Source organism: Somniosus microcephalus, chromosome 13, assembly GCF_052327205.1.
Source record: "Somniosus microcephalus isolate GS21.2 chromosome 13, FLI_Smic_1.0, whole genome shotgun sequence".
In the NCBI taxonomy this organism is placed as follows: Eukaryota; Metazoa; Chordata; class Chondrichthyes; order Squaliformes; family Somniosidae; genus Somniosus; species Somniosus microcephalus.
This window is the reverse complement of record NC_140999.1, coordinates 35,481,578-35,496,779: the sequence shown is the minus strand read 5'-3', so window position 1 is coordinate 35,496,779 and position 15,202 is coordinate 35,481,578. Positions and strand designations below refer to the sequence as shown.

The following is a 15,202-nucleotide window of genomic DNA, read 5'->3' as shown; positions in this document are numbered from 1 at the left end:
CGTAGATGGAACTGACCACGGAGAGAATCCCTCGTCTTGTGGATGGTCTTTCGTTCACCATTATCCTGAAGTTGAACGTGTCTGACTCGATGCACCATTGTACACCAAGAGCTCTCTCGATAGGAAGGACATCGTGGCTCAGGTCCAGATCTTTGACTTCAGTGGCTCTTTCCTTTTCTGGGATAGAAGCTAGAACTGCTCTGCTGTTGCTTATCCACTTAGTCAGATGGAATCCTCCATTCGAACACAGAGTTCTAAGGTCTCTTGACAGTGCGATGGCATCGTCTTCTGTTGACACGGACTTCAGACAGTCATCGACATAAAAGTTTCTGAAGATTGTCTCCACAGCCTCGGATGGTGCTTTGCCCTTGCCATCTTCTGCAGTTTTTCTGAGAGCGTAGCTTGCACAGCTGGGAGATGATGTGGCTCCAAACAGGTGTACGGCCATTCTACATTCCACCATCGCTTCACTAACGTCGCCATCTGGCCACCAAAGGAAACGCAGAAGATCAGCATCTTCGTCAGGGATTCTGACTTGGTAGAACATTGATTCTATGTCTGCCATCATGGCAACGAGCTCTTGTCTAAACCTAGTCAAGACGCCAATGAGGGTATTAGTAAGATCAGGACCTTGAAACAGCTGGTCATTCAATGAAGTTCCTCTGAATGAGGCGGCGCAGTCAAACACTACACGGATCTTTTTCTTCTTTGGGTGATACACCCCGTGATGAGGAATGTACCAGACCCTTCCATCGTCTCTGTTCAACTGTTCTTCGGGCACTTTTACAGCATAGCCTTTCGCTATGATGTTTCTCATGAAGTCTTTGTAGTCTTCGTGAAAGTCGGGGTTCTTGTTCAGCTTTCTCTTTAGACTGATGGCGCGTTGCTCTGCTATGCAGCGATTGTTCGGCATCTTCGCGGTCTGTCTTCTCAGTGGCAAACCAATGTGATAGTGGCCATCAATGAACTGTGTAGACCTTGTCATCAAACCCATGAACTGATGGTCTTCTTGTGACATCTCTGTCTTTTCCTCACAGCTGCGTTCTGAGAAGTCTGCGTTGAACTGCTGTATCAACAGCTCTTCAATGCTTGCGATAGAGATGCGATTAACTGTGACGTTTTGTCGTTCCTCCTTGTTCGACTTGTGGCCATCATCTCTCCTTACCGGTCCATTGATTACCCATCCAAGGGCTGTCCTGACGGCGTAGGGTCCGTCATCCTTGCTGTTTATCACCTGCCATGGCTCCATAGTTTTGTAGGCATTGGTTCCAATTAATAGGCCAATTTCTGCTTCAATGTATGGGAGACGCACCTTTTCTAGGTAGGGCCATCTATCCACATCCTTCTGCAGGGCTAGGTTCCCTATTCTAACAGGAATCTCCCTCTGTGTGAAAACATTAGGCAGGTCTATGAAGTCCTTCTCTTCAAGTCCACACACTTCTAGGTCTGACAGGATATAACTTTGCATTGACTTCTCATGACCCATGGTGCGTAATAGGATTTCTGTTCTTCTGCCTCTAACGTTCAGCTGTCGCATGAGTGATTCTGTGCAGAACGTTGCTGAACTACCTGGATCCATGAAGGCGTAAGTCTCCACAACCTTCTCACTCCTCTTAGACTTGATCCTTACTGGTACGATGGCAAGAATACAGTCACTGTCACCGGCCCCAGTGAGTCCACAAGTCTCTGGTTCTAGCGACACCAGAGCGCTTGAAACAACCTTCTCGTCGGTATTGTTTTCTTCACTCTTCTTAGAGACTTGTTCTTCTTTATGGATATGCAGCAGACTGGGATGTTTCCGAGTGCACTCTCTGCATGTTCTTTGCTTACAGTTTCTACTCAGGTGCCCCTGAGAGAGACATCCAAAACATAGGCCGTTGTACTTCAGGAATTCGATTCTGTCCTTATGTGGCTGTGCTTTGATGTCGCTGCAGAAATCCAATGTATGATTCTTCTGGCAGAATAAGCATGGCTTCTGAAAGGCATTAGCAGGCGTCACTGTGCTGCTCTTTTTGGGAGATGAGTTCTGGGGCCTTTCTTCCTCGGCCTGAGTGACAATAGTTGCAAAGCTGCTTCCCCTGGAACCACCTTTCCTGAGAGTCTTTGATTCAGCAGGCTTGGCTTTCACTCTTCCATCGGTGGTCGGGCTGACATCCTGGATGTTTCCAAACAATGGGTCCCTAGCAATTTTAGCCTGTTTGTCTATGAAATTCACTAAGTCTGCAAACCTGGCTCTACTTTTCCGTCTCTCCATTATCTCAAAGGCTGTTCTTCTCCATTGTTCTCTCATCCTGTAAGGAAGCTTAGAGATGACGATTCTCATAGTCGTAGGATTGTCCATCTCTTCCATGAATTCAACATCCTCCATGGTGTTGCGACATCCTATGAGGAAGAGAACATATGCGTTCAATGCCTCTCCGTCTTCCGATCTGATCTGTGGCCACTTGGTAGCCTTTTCGATATATGCAGTGGCTATCTTCAGCTCGTTACCATAGTGCTCCTGCAGCAACTTCCTGGCTTCTATGTATCCCCGGTCCGGTCTCATGTGTTCACAGCTTCTGACCAGGTCTTGTGGTTTACCACTGGTGTACTGTCCCAGGTAGTACAACTTATCACTGCTGCCCTCTGTCTTGGAGTCAATGGCTTGTTCAAAGGATCTGATGAAGGGCTTATACTTGAGTGGGTTGCCTTGGAACACTGGTATGTCTCTTTGAGGGAGTCGAAACAGATTCTGTTGTTTTACAAGCATCTCTGTAATTTCGTTCTGACGTTGCATCACTCGGTATAGGCTTCTCCCTGTGTCTTCAGGCCTCTGGTGGTCATCAGCAGGGTCTAGTCTAGACCGTCTGACGTCTGGGGTAGCATCACGTGCTCCTGTTAGTGGAGAGGCCACTCTTCCACGCTGTAATGCCGGGGAATTGCTTTCGGGCTCTGTTGTAACTCTTGAAGGTGCCCTGGATCTAACTCTATGTGGCAACGTTGACTGGCAGTGGCTCCCGCCGTCCCGTGAGCCTTCATAATCTTCGTACACACTCAACCTGGCATCTGAGACCTCGATAGCTGTTTTCATCTCCAGCCGTTCTTTCTTTGCCTGCACCTGGGCCCGCTGGGCCTGCACTTGGGCCTGCAGTTGGGCCTGTTGGGCCTGCAGTTGAGCCTGCAGTTGGGCCTGTTGGGCCTGCAGTTGGGCCTGCAGTTGGGCCTCTTGGACCTGCAGTTGGGCCTCTTCCCGTTCAAGAGCTTGCTTCTCATCTAAAGATGCTGCGCGCGCCATCAACGCCGCCCGTTCAGCCTCCGCTCTCATGCGTCGCGCCGAGCTTGTGGTAGAAGCGACTGACCTGCGTCCAGAAACAGAGCTACCTTCTTTTCGATTTTTGCTCGGTCTGGCGGAAGTCTCTGAAATGCTATCGTCTGGTCCGACTTCATCGTCAACCTTATCTTTCTCTGCTGTATCAGCATCTTGACGAATTTTTAACATCCACTGCTCCGTGGCCTTGATATAGTCCTTAATGCTGGTTGATTTAAGATCAAACCAGTCGTGCTGATCAGTGTTTCCCTCTTCTTCAGGCAGAAGTGCTAATACATCTTCATTGAGTATATTAAATTCTTCATGCAGCTTGGAGAAATCGTAATACATCATGTCTTCAGCTTTCTTAATATTAGCATTATCTTCCATGAGACGATCAATTATCTTCATTTTTCCAGTTATCTGAACTAATTTAGCCTTCCTTGCACCTATGCTTCTATGTAACTTCTCTTCCCTTGCCTTTGGGGTGAGCTTTATTTCCCTCTTTTGGCCAGCAATCCTTCTGGCTGGGGGAAGCTCCTGGCTCCGTAAGGCCTCGGCCATTTTACCCGCAGCTCTTATTTAGCTTCTCAACAGAATGAACAAAGCAAGTAACAGTCACTGTACCTTCGCTTTCTTAAATTGTCGTCTGGCTCTGTGACCATTCATGTATACGTTCGCCGACGATTCCGTCCCTTCCTTCTTAGGGAGCTAGTTTTTGACTAATGTAGTGGCGCTTCTTAGTTTCCAAACAGGCAGGCCACTGGGCTGTGGGGCTTTTAACATCGAGTAGACGCGTGTCGAAATAAAACGTTCCCAAACGTAGCTTTGTCTTTTAAACGGTTTACTATAACACTTAACAAACAGAATTACAAAGCAAACACGTATAAACGAACACGGTCAAAAACTGTACTGCTCCAAACCTCACAGCTTCTGCCTCTTTCACCACGTGCAGTTTAAAAACTGTAAGATGGCTGCACCCATGTGTGGCTTAGGGACTGTTCCATTGTGGCAAGAATGAAGGGGGTGTCGGACTATACTACTGGAGCAAGAAAATAGGGGGTTTCTTAATACAATAAGTCGTTCAGGTAAATTAACTGTATTATGCCATTTAGCCACTATTTTAAAGTATTTTCTTAAGCTTTTATGGCTCTTACAGTTCCTTTGATTGCTATGTGTATACTGTAAATATTTCATATTCCTAGAAAGGTCATCAACATGTTCTTTTGAAATGTCTTTACGATTTCATTGGAAATATCAAACAGAAAAAACATTCACAATGTATTTCTGACACATATGGCTAGAAATGGCTATCATTGGTATTAGTGGAGAATGCTTAACCTTATCATATGACATTAATCTGTTCTCTATATTAACAGGTGTTAACACATTTAAAATGAGCAGTTCTAACACCCAATGTTCCCCGGCCCATTCACGCATGCACAAAATTTAATATTGGAAAAGGCAGTCCCGGCCTATGTGGGACCAGCAGAGAGTTGCACAGCCACGCAGCTTAGAGGGAACATTGCTAACACCTCTATTTAAACAGTGGAACGAGAAATACATACAAATGTGTAAAGTGTTAGTCTACCTCTACCATCAACAGTACTTCCTCATCTATAGTGAGCAGAGCAATTGCTATGCTTTTGTATTGCGGTACATTTATCGAACATCTCGGAACGGAAGGAGTGCACGTCAACCCAAGCACCCCACCCACCCGCCCCTTCAACCACCGCCTGCCCCACCTGTGACAGAGACTGTAGGTCCCGCATTGGACTCATCAGTCACCTGAAAACTCATTTTTAATGTGGAAGCAAGTCATCCTCGGTTCCGAGGGACTGCCTAAGAAGGAGAAGAAGAAGATTTATCTGTCTCAATCTCAGAGCACTGGTACAAAAAGTGGCTGATATATTCTGACAGAAACCATACGCCTAATTTGAAAGCTACTGAATTTTCAAAAGTTAATTTGAATGAGGACCATATTTATCATTGCATATGAGTGATGAAAAGTCAATAACCTACTATTCACTGGTTTGCATTAGCTCGATCAAATCGGTGAAGAGGACATCTCTGTTGCGCTCACAAAATCCATTTACATCATAGGATACCTGCAGTGAAATATTTCAAACAAAACTCAGATGTAGATATACTGTATATTCTACATGAAATGAATGGTTCCCCTCATTTCCACTGTCCCATGTTTCTTACTTTAAGCCTTCAGGCTTCATGAGATGCAATTTTCCTTCATTTTTTTAAAAAGGGGGTTCCTCTGTACCTTTACTTTGAAGAGGAAGAGCTGTATAATGAGAAGGAGCAATTTTGGAAGGACAGGCTCATCAGACACATCTTGTATTCAGACCCCCGCGTTTACAGACCCGGGTGGTCATATCTCAAACTCTCCAATAGACAATGGGTTAATTTTAATCCCCCAAAATGGGTAGGTTTGGGTCGGATGGGAAGTAAAAATGTTAAAAATTTCAACCACAGCCCCAACACGCCTTGAACCCACCCACTTCCGGTTTTAACGGAGGCGGGATGAGGGGAGGGTAACTAATCCACTCTCAGGAGGCGAGATGCCCTAACTATGATCTTCCAAAGTTCTTTCGATTCAGGAACCGTTCCCTTAGATTGGAAAATTGCACATGTCACTCCGCTATTTAAGAATGGTGAGACAGGGAAACTTGGAAATTATAGACCAGTTAGCCTAACATCTATTGTTGGGAAATTACTAGAATCTGTAATTAAGGACGGAGTGACTGAACTCCTTGAAAATTTTAGGCTGATCAGAGATAGCCAGCATGGATTTGTAAAGTGTAGGTCATGCCTGACAAACCTGATTGATTTTTTTTAAAGAGATGACTAAAGTAGTGGACAGGAGAATGTCTATGGAAGTTATTTATATGGATTTTCAGAAGGCATTTGATAAAGTCCCTCATAAGGGACTAAAGTTGAAACTCATGGAATTGAGCAAATTACTGACCTGATTAGGAGATTGGCTGAGTGGCAGGAGATAGAGTAGGGATAATGGGCAGGTACTCTATTTGGCAGGGTGTGACTAGTGGTGCCAAGAAGGATCTGTGTTGGGGCCTCAACTGCTCACTGTATTTATTAACGACCTAGATGACAGGATAGAGAGCCACATACCCAAGTTTGCCGATGACACAAAGACAGGTGGCACTGTAAGCAGTATAGAAGCATAAAATTACAAAGACATATTAACAGATTAAGTAAATGGGCTAAACTGTGGCAAATGGATTTCAATATAGGCAAGTGTGGGGTCATCCACATTGGACCTAAAAAGGATAGAACAGAATACTTTCTAAATGGTGAAAAGCTAGAAGCAGTGGAGGTCCAGAGAGACTTGGGGGTCCAGGTACATAGATCATTAAAATGTCATGGACAGGTACAGAAAACAATCAAAAAGGCTAATCCAATGCTGGGCATTATATCTAGAGGACTAGAAAACAAGGGGGTAGAAGTCATACTACAGCTATACAAAACCCTGGTTAGACCTCACCTGGAGTACTGTGTTCAGTTCTGGGCACCACACCTTAGGAAAGATATATTGGCCTTGGAGGGAGTGCAGTGTAGGTTTACTATAATTATACCTGGACTCCAAGGGTTAAATTACGAGGAGAGATTACACAAACTAGCGTATTACCTTGAATTTAGAAGATTAAGGGGTAATTTGATTGGAATTTTCAAGATATTAAGGGGAACTAATAGGGAAGATAGAGAGAAACTATTTCCGCTGGTTGGGCTATCTAGGACTAGGGGGACACAGCCTAAAAATTAGAGCCAGGTCTTTCAGGAGTGAAGTTAGGAAACACTTCTACAAGCAAAGAGTGGCAGAAATTTGAAACTCTCTTCTGCAAACAATAGTAGATGATCGGTCAATTGTTAATTTTAAATCTGAGATTGATAGATTTCTGGATATGGGGCAAAGGCAGGTATGTGGAGTTAGGTCACAGATCAGCCATGATCTCATTGAATGGTGGAACAGGCTCGAGGGGCTAAATGGCCAAATCCTGTTCCTATATTCCTATCTCAACCATTTGAAGTTTCAATGTTCTCAGCTCTTCAGCCTACTTTCCAAGGATCTTGCTTTTAGCTAATTTGTTCCCTAGCTTTTCCCACATAGACATTTCCTTGAAGCTGTTGTCTTATGCTACTTGCTTTCTTACTTATCAGTACTGCTGAATTGAGTTTGATCTGCCAACACACAAATGGACCTCTGTCATCCCTTCTGTTGCAGGATCTGAAGCTCAGGGCTACTCACCAGCTGGTACTGATTCAACACTGCTCCTGGACTAGTAGTAACTAAAGACCTTGGCCTAGAAATTCAGTTAGGGGCGCCCAGCTGGCTAGTGCCCAAAAGTTAGCGCTGGGCGCGGAGCCATTTGCGACCGTCAGATATTCGGCTTCTGTGCCCCAATCCTGAACCGGGCGCTATTCCAGGGTGTGCCCGCCTCCGCTTGGGGTGCTGAAACTGAATTTCAGCGCTCTTGGCGCCGCTGCGCCAGCCGCTGCGGAGCGGCAGGCTGCAGTACTGCAGGCCTCCTCCTTCTCTTAAGGGGGAGCTGCCTGCAACGGGGAGATCGCCGCTGGAGAGTGCCGGCAAATGAGCCCGGCACCTCGGAGAAGTGCCGGGTTCGCGGAAAGCAGCCGGCAATGCCGCGGGGGGGGTGGTGGAGGAGGCCGGGGAAGGAGGTGCGGGCAGGCGGCCGCCGAAAAAGCGGCCGGCCGCACCTCCACCTTAAAGCGCCCCACTAAGGCTACAGTACGGCCCCATTTTCTGGTCGCTGTTTGCGGCCGCTGCGGAAGAGGCGGCCGCAACTAAATATGGGGATCGGGCCGGTTTCGGGGTGGAACCGGGGCACTGCGCACACCGATGACGTCATCGGTGCCGGCGTAGCGCTAACGGCTACCGCCGCCAATACCGCTGCGCTGAATATCAGCGCAAACTCCTTTTTGGCGCAGAAGCCCTCTTTAGGCGGTAACTGGCCGCAAAGCTGGCAGCGCCTTAATGAATTTCTAGGCCCTTGAATCCAAAGCTACTGATACAGATGCATTTCTCATCAGAGTCAAAGTCATATATTGTTTTATCTCATCAAAATATTGCCTGCACACTACTTTCCTCTAATAAATGTATCTATTATTCTTTTTGCCCAAGCTTCTCCCCTTCCAATGAATGCTTCTCCTTTTCACCTTACCCCCTATTTTTGAAGGCAGTTCCACTTGCACCAAATGCCTACTGGTACCTCACCCAAGTGAACATTCTTCATGTCTGAGCCTTGCTAGGCTATGTCATGGCAGAGGCAACATAACTCTGCTTGATCCTATTCTTACTTGAAGTCCACGTATATAAGAGTCAGTGCATAGTGATCAAGAGACCAAGCTGATCAATTCCTTCCCTAGCGTGGCAGCATTAAGGGCAACATTAGAACCTGTTGTGCTAACCTGCTTGAGAGGATGAACTCAGCAGAGGCCAAAGCGTCCTGGTCAATATTTCTCAGTGCCACATCACATGGTACATTTACCTACTGATGCATCAGAGGAGCGAGCCCCTTTTTGATATGGTTTTATGTCTTCTATCTGTTAATCTTGGGTTTCATGCTGTTCATTTATCTTTATAATACCTACTTTATTGTTTCTTTTGTTCATCTTTTAATTGAACAGCTCTTACCTTTTCATCTCACAGAGCCTCCTTTTAGCTGGAGGTTGGATGAATGAACTGCAAGCCAAGGCCCACAATGGTTGCTTTCCTCTGCTGCTATGAAGTGACAAAACCAGGTGAAGAAACTTGCAAGTGGATGCAGCAAATTGAAACCTGAGACACCTATGCTACTTGAATGCCAATACAGTAATGATATTTGTTTTGCAGAAATATTGGACTATGTAAGATGATACGGTACCTTTCCAGCATAGTGATGTATTATAAATCCTTGGTTCCAGCTGTTAAAATGCTCATGACCTCCCACTGCTGCCTGGAGTTTCTGTAACAGAGTTGAATCTGCCCCTTCTCCTGTGGCATGCATAGTGGCACAGACATCATCCAGGACACTCATAATTCCAGGCGGATTCTGGGAACAAGGACACACAGTAACAGACTCACTTTATTTCACTGTGCACATTGAGGACTAGCAAGGGTAGGCCCTTTGGAAACCTCACCTATAATAAACACAACATAAAGCTTTTACAATACAGTATCAAGGAATGAATTAAAGAATAGTGATGTAGTCCAAAGTAAACCATATACTCCAATAGGAGATAGCTTTAACCGAATGTTAATACCACTTGAATCTCAAGATTGGATAACAGCCTTCTAGTCTCTTCATGTTGTCTTTTTGTTTTGAAAATGCACACTGGGAAATCTTTTATTGCAATCAAGTTAATCTTGTTCTTCTGAGCACTTTTTAAAATAGCTTGAGCTGACAAGTGCAGTATGATGCCCACTGAAGGGTATTAAACATCAAATATCATTGCTACATGTTTAATTCAGAAATAATGGCCCCAAAAATCCACAGGATGTGATACCATTGGTTATGCCAGAATCATGCACATCAGTGCCCTCCAACACAGACCCTGCCAGAGGGGCCTCCAGCACTATGGCAGGTCCTGAATGAGCCAGGGAAATGGGCACTCCTCGTGTAGGGACATTCTCCCTCCACCCCCCACAAAGGATACTTGTCTTGTAAGGGGCAGGTGCCAACCCTTACAAGGCATGCTGGAAAATCCTGGAAACGGCAAAGACCTAGCATTCTGGACATGACTTCAATGGAAAAGACAATGGGGGAAAATTTCGGTTGCTTTGCGCCTCCCGTAGGGCGCTAATGGGGCACAAAGCAACTAGCACCCGGGCACGGCGATGTTTGCGCTGCTTGCGAAATTGACCAGACATTTTGCGGCGGCGCTAAACACTACCGCCACGATCTCCTGCGCCTGCAGATCATGACGTCAGTCGAGCGTGCAATGCCCTGGTAGCGTCCCGGACCGGATATTGAGTGGTGCCCCCTGCCTTACCGCCTGCCGCTAGCAATGACAGGTTGAGGGGAGTGTTTTGCAGTTGGGAAGGGACTGGGGGAGCGCTATTTAAAGGCGGCTGCTTCCTGCCTTTTTTTGTCGGCGACATTTTTGCACCACGCATTCTGAGAGAGAGAGAAAGAGACTTCTGGAGAGATTCAACACTGTGTGAAGGAGTTTTGGGTACTGAGCAGCACTTTGCAGGTTCATTTTGATTTGACCTTCCTTGCATCGATTTAGAAGAGACTATGGGGGCTGCACTCTGAGCTCTTTCCCTGGGCCTCTCCATTGTTCTTTCCAGCAGATTTGATGTACAGGTCTCTCCAGGCCAAGATTCAAGGCTGCAATGAGCAGGGTGTGAATGGAGAGCCAGATCAACCCTCCCCTTTAAGAACTGGCCAGCGCCAGTGTGTCTGTGTTCCATTGCTGACTGACATCACCTGAGCTTCGCCAGTGCTCTGAGGTAGCGCCTCGTTCCTCGGCGTTAGCGCCTTAAGAGAGGTGTGTAGCGCCTGATTTAGCGCTCCAATCACCTCCAGGGACGATAGAAGCCAAGTTTGCAGTCGGAGGCGATAATTAGCGCCAGGCGCTAAACTTTGCGCCCGGCTGATAATTGCGCCCCAAGCGGGGCGATACCAAATTTCTCCCCTAATCAGGGGAAAGTGTAAAATGGGCTGCCGATTCACTATCACCCATTTTACACTACCGCTTTTCTATCCCAAATTCTCTTACACTTCCTTTATAAGCAATACACTCTACTCCATTAAACATAGCTACAAAATGTCCATCTTTTATTGATAAGCATGAAATATAGTGAAATGATTTATAATTGATTTGGTTTATGAATTGTATTATAATTCTGCAGGATCCTATTAAGAGTTTTGAATAAAACAATAAAAAACAAATAAAATTTCTATCTGGACAGTCAAGTTTAATCCTGTGAGACCATAGTGATATTCCTGGCTACATTCATAACACACGTATAGGATAGTAGATGTTTGGTAATGAGTTTTAAGGCAGATATTCAATTCTGTGGTTCTGAAAACATCCCAAACTGTGAGATTAACAATAAATGGCAGACATTTTGATAAGTTCCTCAATAAAATTGATGGGAAAATCACTCACAACTTTGTTTTCTATCAGATCGCAGACAATTTTGTTATTGAAGTATTCAATGGCCGTCCATTTAATCCCCTCTTGTACGTACTCTTCCTGTTGGATAGAAAGACAAAGCATGCTGTAAACGGTGCTATTCATTTATGTAATGCCATCATTATAAACTTCAGCACATAGGCTAATTCTAGTTGACTTCAAACCATTTTCTTAAGATACTAGAATAAAATGTCACTAAGGTAGCAAGAATCTAACCTCAGGTTGGGCATGAAACATGACACCCTGAATCCTCAAGATTTGCACCCAGTTTAATTTTGCCACACCCTACACCATCTACAAGAAGGTGCCAGCATAGTGTGCTCAACATAAACCCTATGCCACCATGGCATACCAGTGCAAGATGGTCATCATCATCTCACTATGATTATTACATTTACAACAACAACTTGCAGTTATAGTGCCTTTACTGTAGCAAAACATCCCAAGGTGCTTCACAGGAGCGTTTACTCTATTGCTTTAGGATGGCTTCATAGTAAGCAAATATCAAAATAATATTGAAATCTTATCATTTCTTCCTGGCTTAACAATGGCAAAAGTGACTTATGTCACAATGTACAAACTGCAGATTGTGCACATGCACAAAGTTATTGGAAAAAGAAACTGACCTGGAAATAGTCACCAAGATTGTTGATAACCATCTACATCAGAATGTGGAACATGTTTTCTGGGCTCTAATAAGTCTCAACAATCTGTTACACTCGTTAGCCTCAATTTTCTGACAAGAATGCAGTTTACAAACTAATGGTTAGAAACAAGCTTTGCACTTGCACAACCAGACGTGTACTCTTTGCAGTTTCCCAAGGATAGCTAATTATAAGAATTATGCATAACTCAAGGTGCAGATTTGGATGGCTGTAAATATTTCAATTTATCTTTCGCAGATCCAAAGTGGATGACCTCACACTTTCCCACATTGAACTCCATCTGCCATAGATTTGCCCACTCACTTAGTCTGTCTAGGTCCCTTGGTAACCTCTTTTGCCCATCTACACAACTTACTGTGCCCTCCTAACTTAGGCCTAGAAATTGGGTACAGCCCCGCTTGAGGCGTTAGAACTGGCGCTGCGCAAAGTTTATAGCCAGATGAAACTTATCGCCGCCTGGCGCGATATTGGGTTGCATCGCCCCTAAAGGGGATTGAGGCGCGAATTCAGGCGTTACACGGGACTCCTCAGGTGCTAAACTTCCGGCGCAACCCAATGTCGGAGCGGACGGGCGCAGCACAGGTGCTCTCAATTACTGATGACCACGAGACTTCCAGGCGCAGGCCAGCTCTTAAAGGGGTGGGTCAGTCAGCTTCAGCATCCACACTCTTCACCTTGCAGGCCTCAGAATCGGCGCAGGCCCTTCTCTGGCGCTAAAAACTTGGACCAGATGGAGAAGGTGAGACAGAGAGCAGAGCGCTTCACCAATGAGGCTCTGGAGCAATTGGTGGCCGCAGTGGAGCGCCGGCGAGATGTTCTCTACCCAAACAATGGCACGAGGCCGAATCATAAGGACTACCGATGAGCTTGGAGGGATGTATGCCAGAGGGTCAACTCCAGCAGCATGGTGACCAGGAGCCCTGTCCAATGCAGAAAGAAATTCAACGACCTCACTCGGGTCGTGAGGGTGGGTGTTGTTTCTGCAAACTTCTGCATCCCTTCATTTGCACCTGACTTTATGGCTACAGGGTGGCCTGTGCCCCATTGGCCATCTGCCAGCAAGCACCCATGGCCCTTTCTGGGCACACACATGCACATTTGACTCAAGGCGTCATGTAAGGGCTCTTGCACCATGGGGGGCATGAGATGATCACTCAGGGCATCATGTAAGGGCTCTTCCACCATGGGGGGCATGAGATGATCACTCAGGGCATCATGTAACATAACTTCCCCTCCTTTCCCCTGCAGTCCAAGCTGGCGAGGATTGGCAAAGACCAGCTTTGCACCGGTGGAGGACCTCCACAAGTGGTCACTCTCATGGATCTCGAGGAGAGAGTCCACCAGATTCTTGGAGGACGTCTGAGTGGTCCTGTAACCACTGCAGCTGCCGACCCCATTGTCGACAGCGATGGTAAGGTTCTCACCTTTTACAACTGTCTCCTTCCACTTGTTCCCCCCGCCAGCATGCTTTCTCACTGTGGACCCATGTCATAGCCTTGCCACAATCTGGCATCCCTTGCTGCCAAGCTGTCCGTTTGCTAAAGCCACTCTTCCACCTCCCTGCTTTCAGATGCTGCATCACCAGCTCGGGAGCCAGGCCCTCAAGTTGCCAGTGCCAGTGCCTCCGAAGGCTCAATGAGAAAATTACTGTCCAACAGAAGGTCAGCAACTCTCTCCAGCAATGATCAGAATGGCCAGCCCAAATGGCTGCAGCTTTTATACTAGTGCTGTCCCCTTTAAATAGCGCCCCCCGAGTCCGAGAAGGGCCTGGGAACGCTCCATCCAACTGTCACTAATAGCGCCAGGCGAAAAGGTTGCGGGCGCCACCGAATATCCGGTCCGGGGCGCCAAAAAGGCGTTGCACACTGAAATGACGTCATGATCTGCCTGCGCCCGCGGGCGAGCGAAAAGAGTTAGCGCCAGCGCTAAAAGGATACTCAATATGGGAGATGGCGCTATATTCACTGCGCCCGCCCGAAAATTGGGTAACGCCCCAATTCTCGGGCTCTTTAGGCGCTAATTGCTGGCGCTACCAACCGAATTTCTAGGCCTTAGTGTCCTCTGCAACTCTTTTTTCCAATCCATTGGTATAGATCTCTGTAAAAGTAACAGCGGGTGGAACATCAATGTTAATGGGGCGTTAACTGACCCCATTTTGAGACCCTTACCGCCAACTCTGGCATATTAAAATCGAGCTGGTGGGGTCAGAAAATTAAATGAAATTAAACGAAATTCAAATTTAAGGATTGGAGACAATTAAAGGAAAGCATCAGAATAAGGGACAAAAAAATCTGTAAGCCTTTGAAAAGGCTCAGCAGGCTTTCAATCCATTAACAGCTGAGGCTGAAGAGGGAGAAGACTAAGGAGCAACCAGCAAAAATGAAGTGATAGGAAAACCAGTTTGCAAGGATGGGTCTACAGAGAAGTGATGGAGCAGCCCACCACACAATCCTCTGTTTGATGGCTGTTGAAGTGGAGGTAACATTGCATGAAGAGGTTGTCAGGAGGCTTGCCCACTGTGCACTCCATGGCACCATCATCATAAGTCAGCATGCCTGCAAGGAGGTGGAAGCCGACGAGAAACCATTATTACTATCAATGAATGTGCTAGTGCTATGCTGAATGATACTTGCAGCACATGGCACAGCTCTGCAATGGGCTCTTGATGGACTAGACCCTGTGAGGACAGTTCCCTTGGTCTTTGCCAGGTTCCACAATCTGCAGATATGGTTGGTCGCATTTGGGTGGGTGTTGCCAACCAGGCCATATTGATTGTTGATCACAATGGCATGCCTCCTGTCATGCAGTAATACCAAAAACATGATAAACTATGATGGGGATGCTACCAAGGAAGTGTCCAACATTCCAGCTAGCCCGGCAAGCACATCTTTTAATGATGCTGTTGGATCTGCTGTCCCAGCTTCTTCTAGGAACAGGAATCTCCGCCTTCACCAAATCGAGGTATGTTCAGCTGCGTTTCCAGCTGCAGGTGCTTGGGTACCAGTGTGTGGATGCTCAACACCTCTGGTGGAGCCTGACCTGCAAGGCCATCTCTCCTTTGATCCTCCTTTCTTCT

At 46.3% G+C, this 15,202-nt stretch overlaps 1 protein-coding gene across 1 annotated transcript in view; it reads right to left on the bottom strand.

The window, feature by feature from the left end:
- The window catches only part of myo1f (myosin IF), a 214,742-nt gene that overhangs the window by 62,848 nt on the left and 136,692 nt on the right, over nucleotides 1-15,202 (bottom strand). Inside the window, exons 13-15 of the mRNA XM_086004739.1 lie at nucleotides 11,435-11,521; nucleotides 9,202-9,369; nucleotides 5,309-5,394 (exon numbers count right to left, since the gene is read on the bottom strand). Coding sequence (XP_085860865.1) covers nucleotides 5,309-5,394; nucleotides 9,202-9,369; nucleotides 11,435-11,521 — 341 coding nt within the window. The remainder of the gene's footprint in view (nucleotides 1-5,308; nucleotides 5,395-9,201; nucleotides 9,370-11,434; nucleotides 11,522-15,202) is intronic.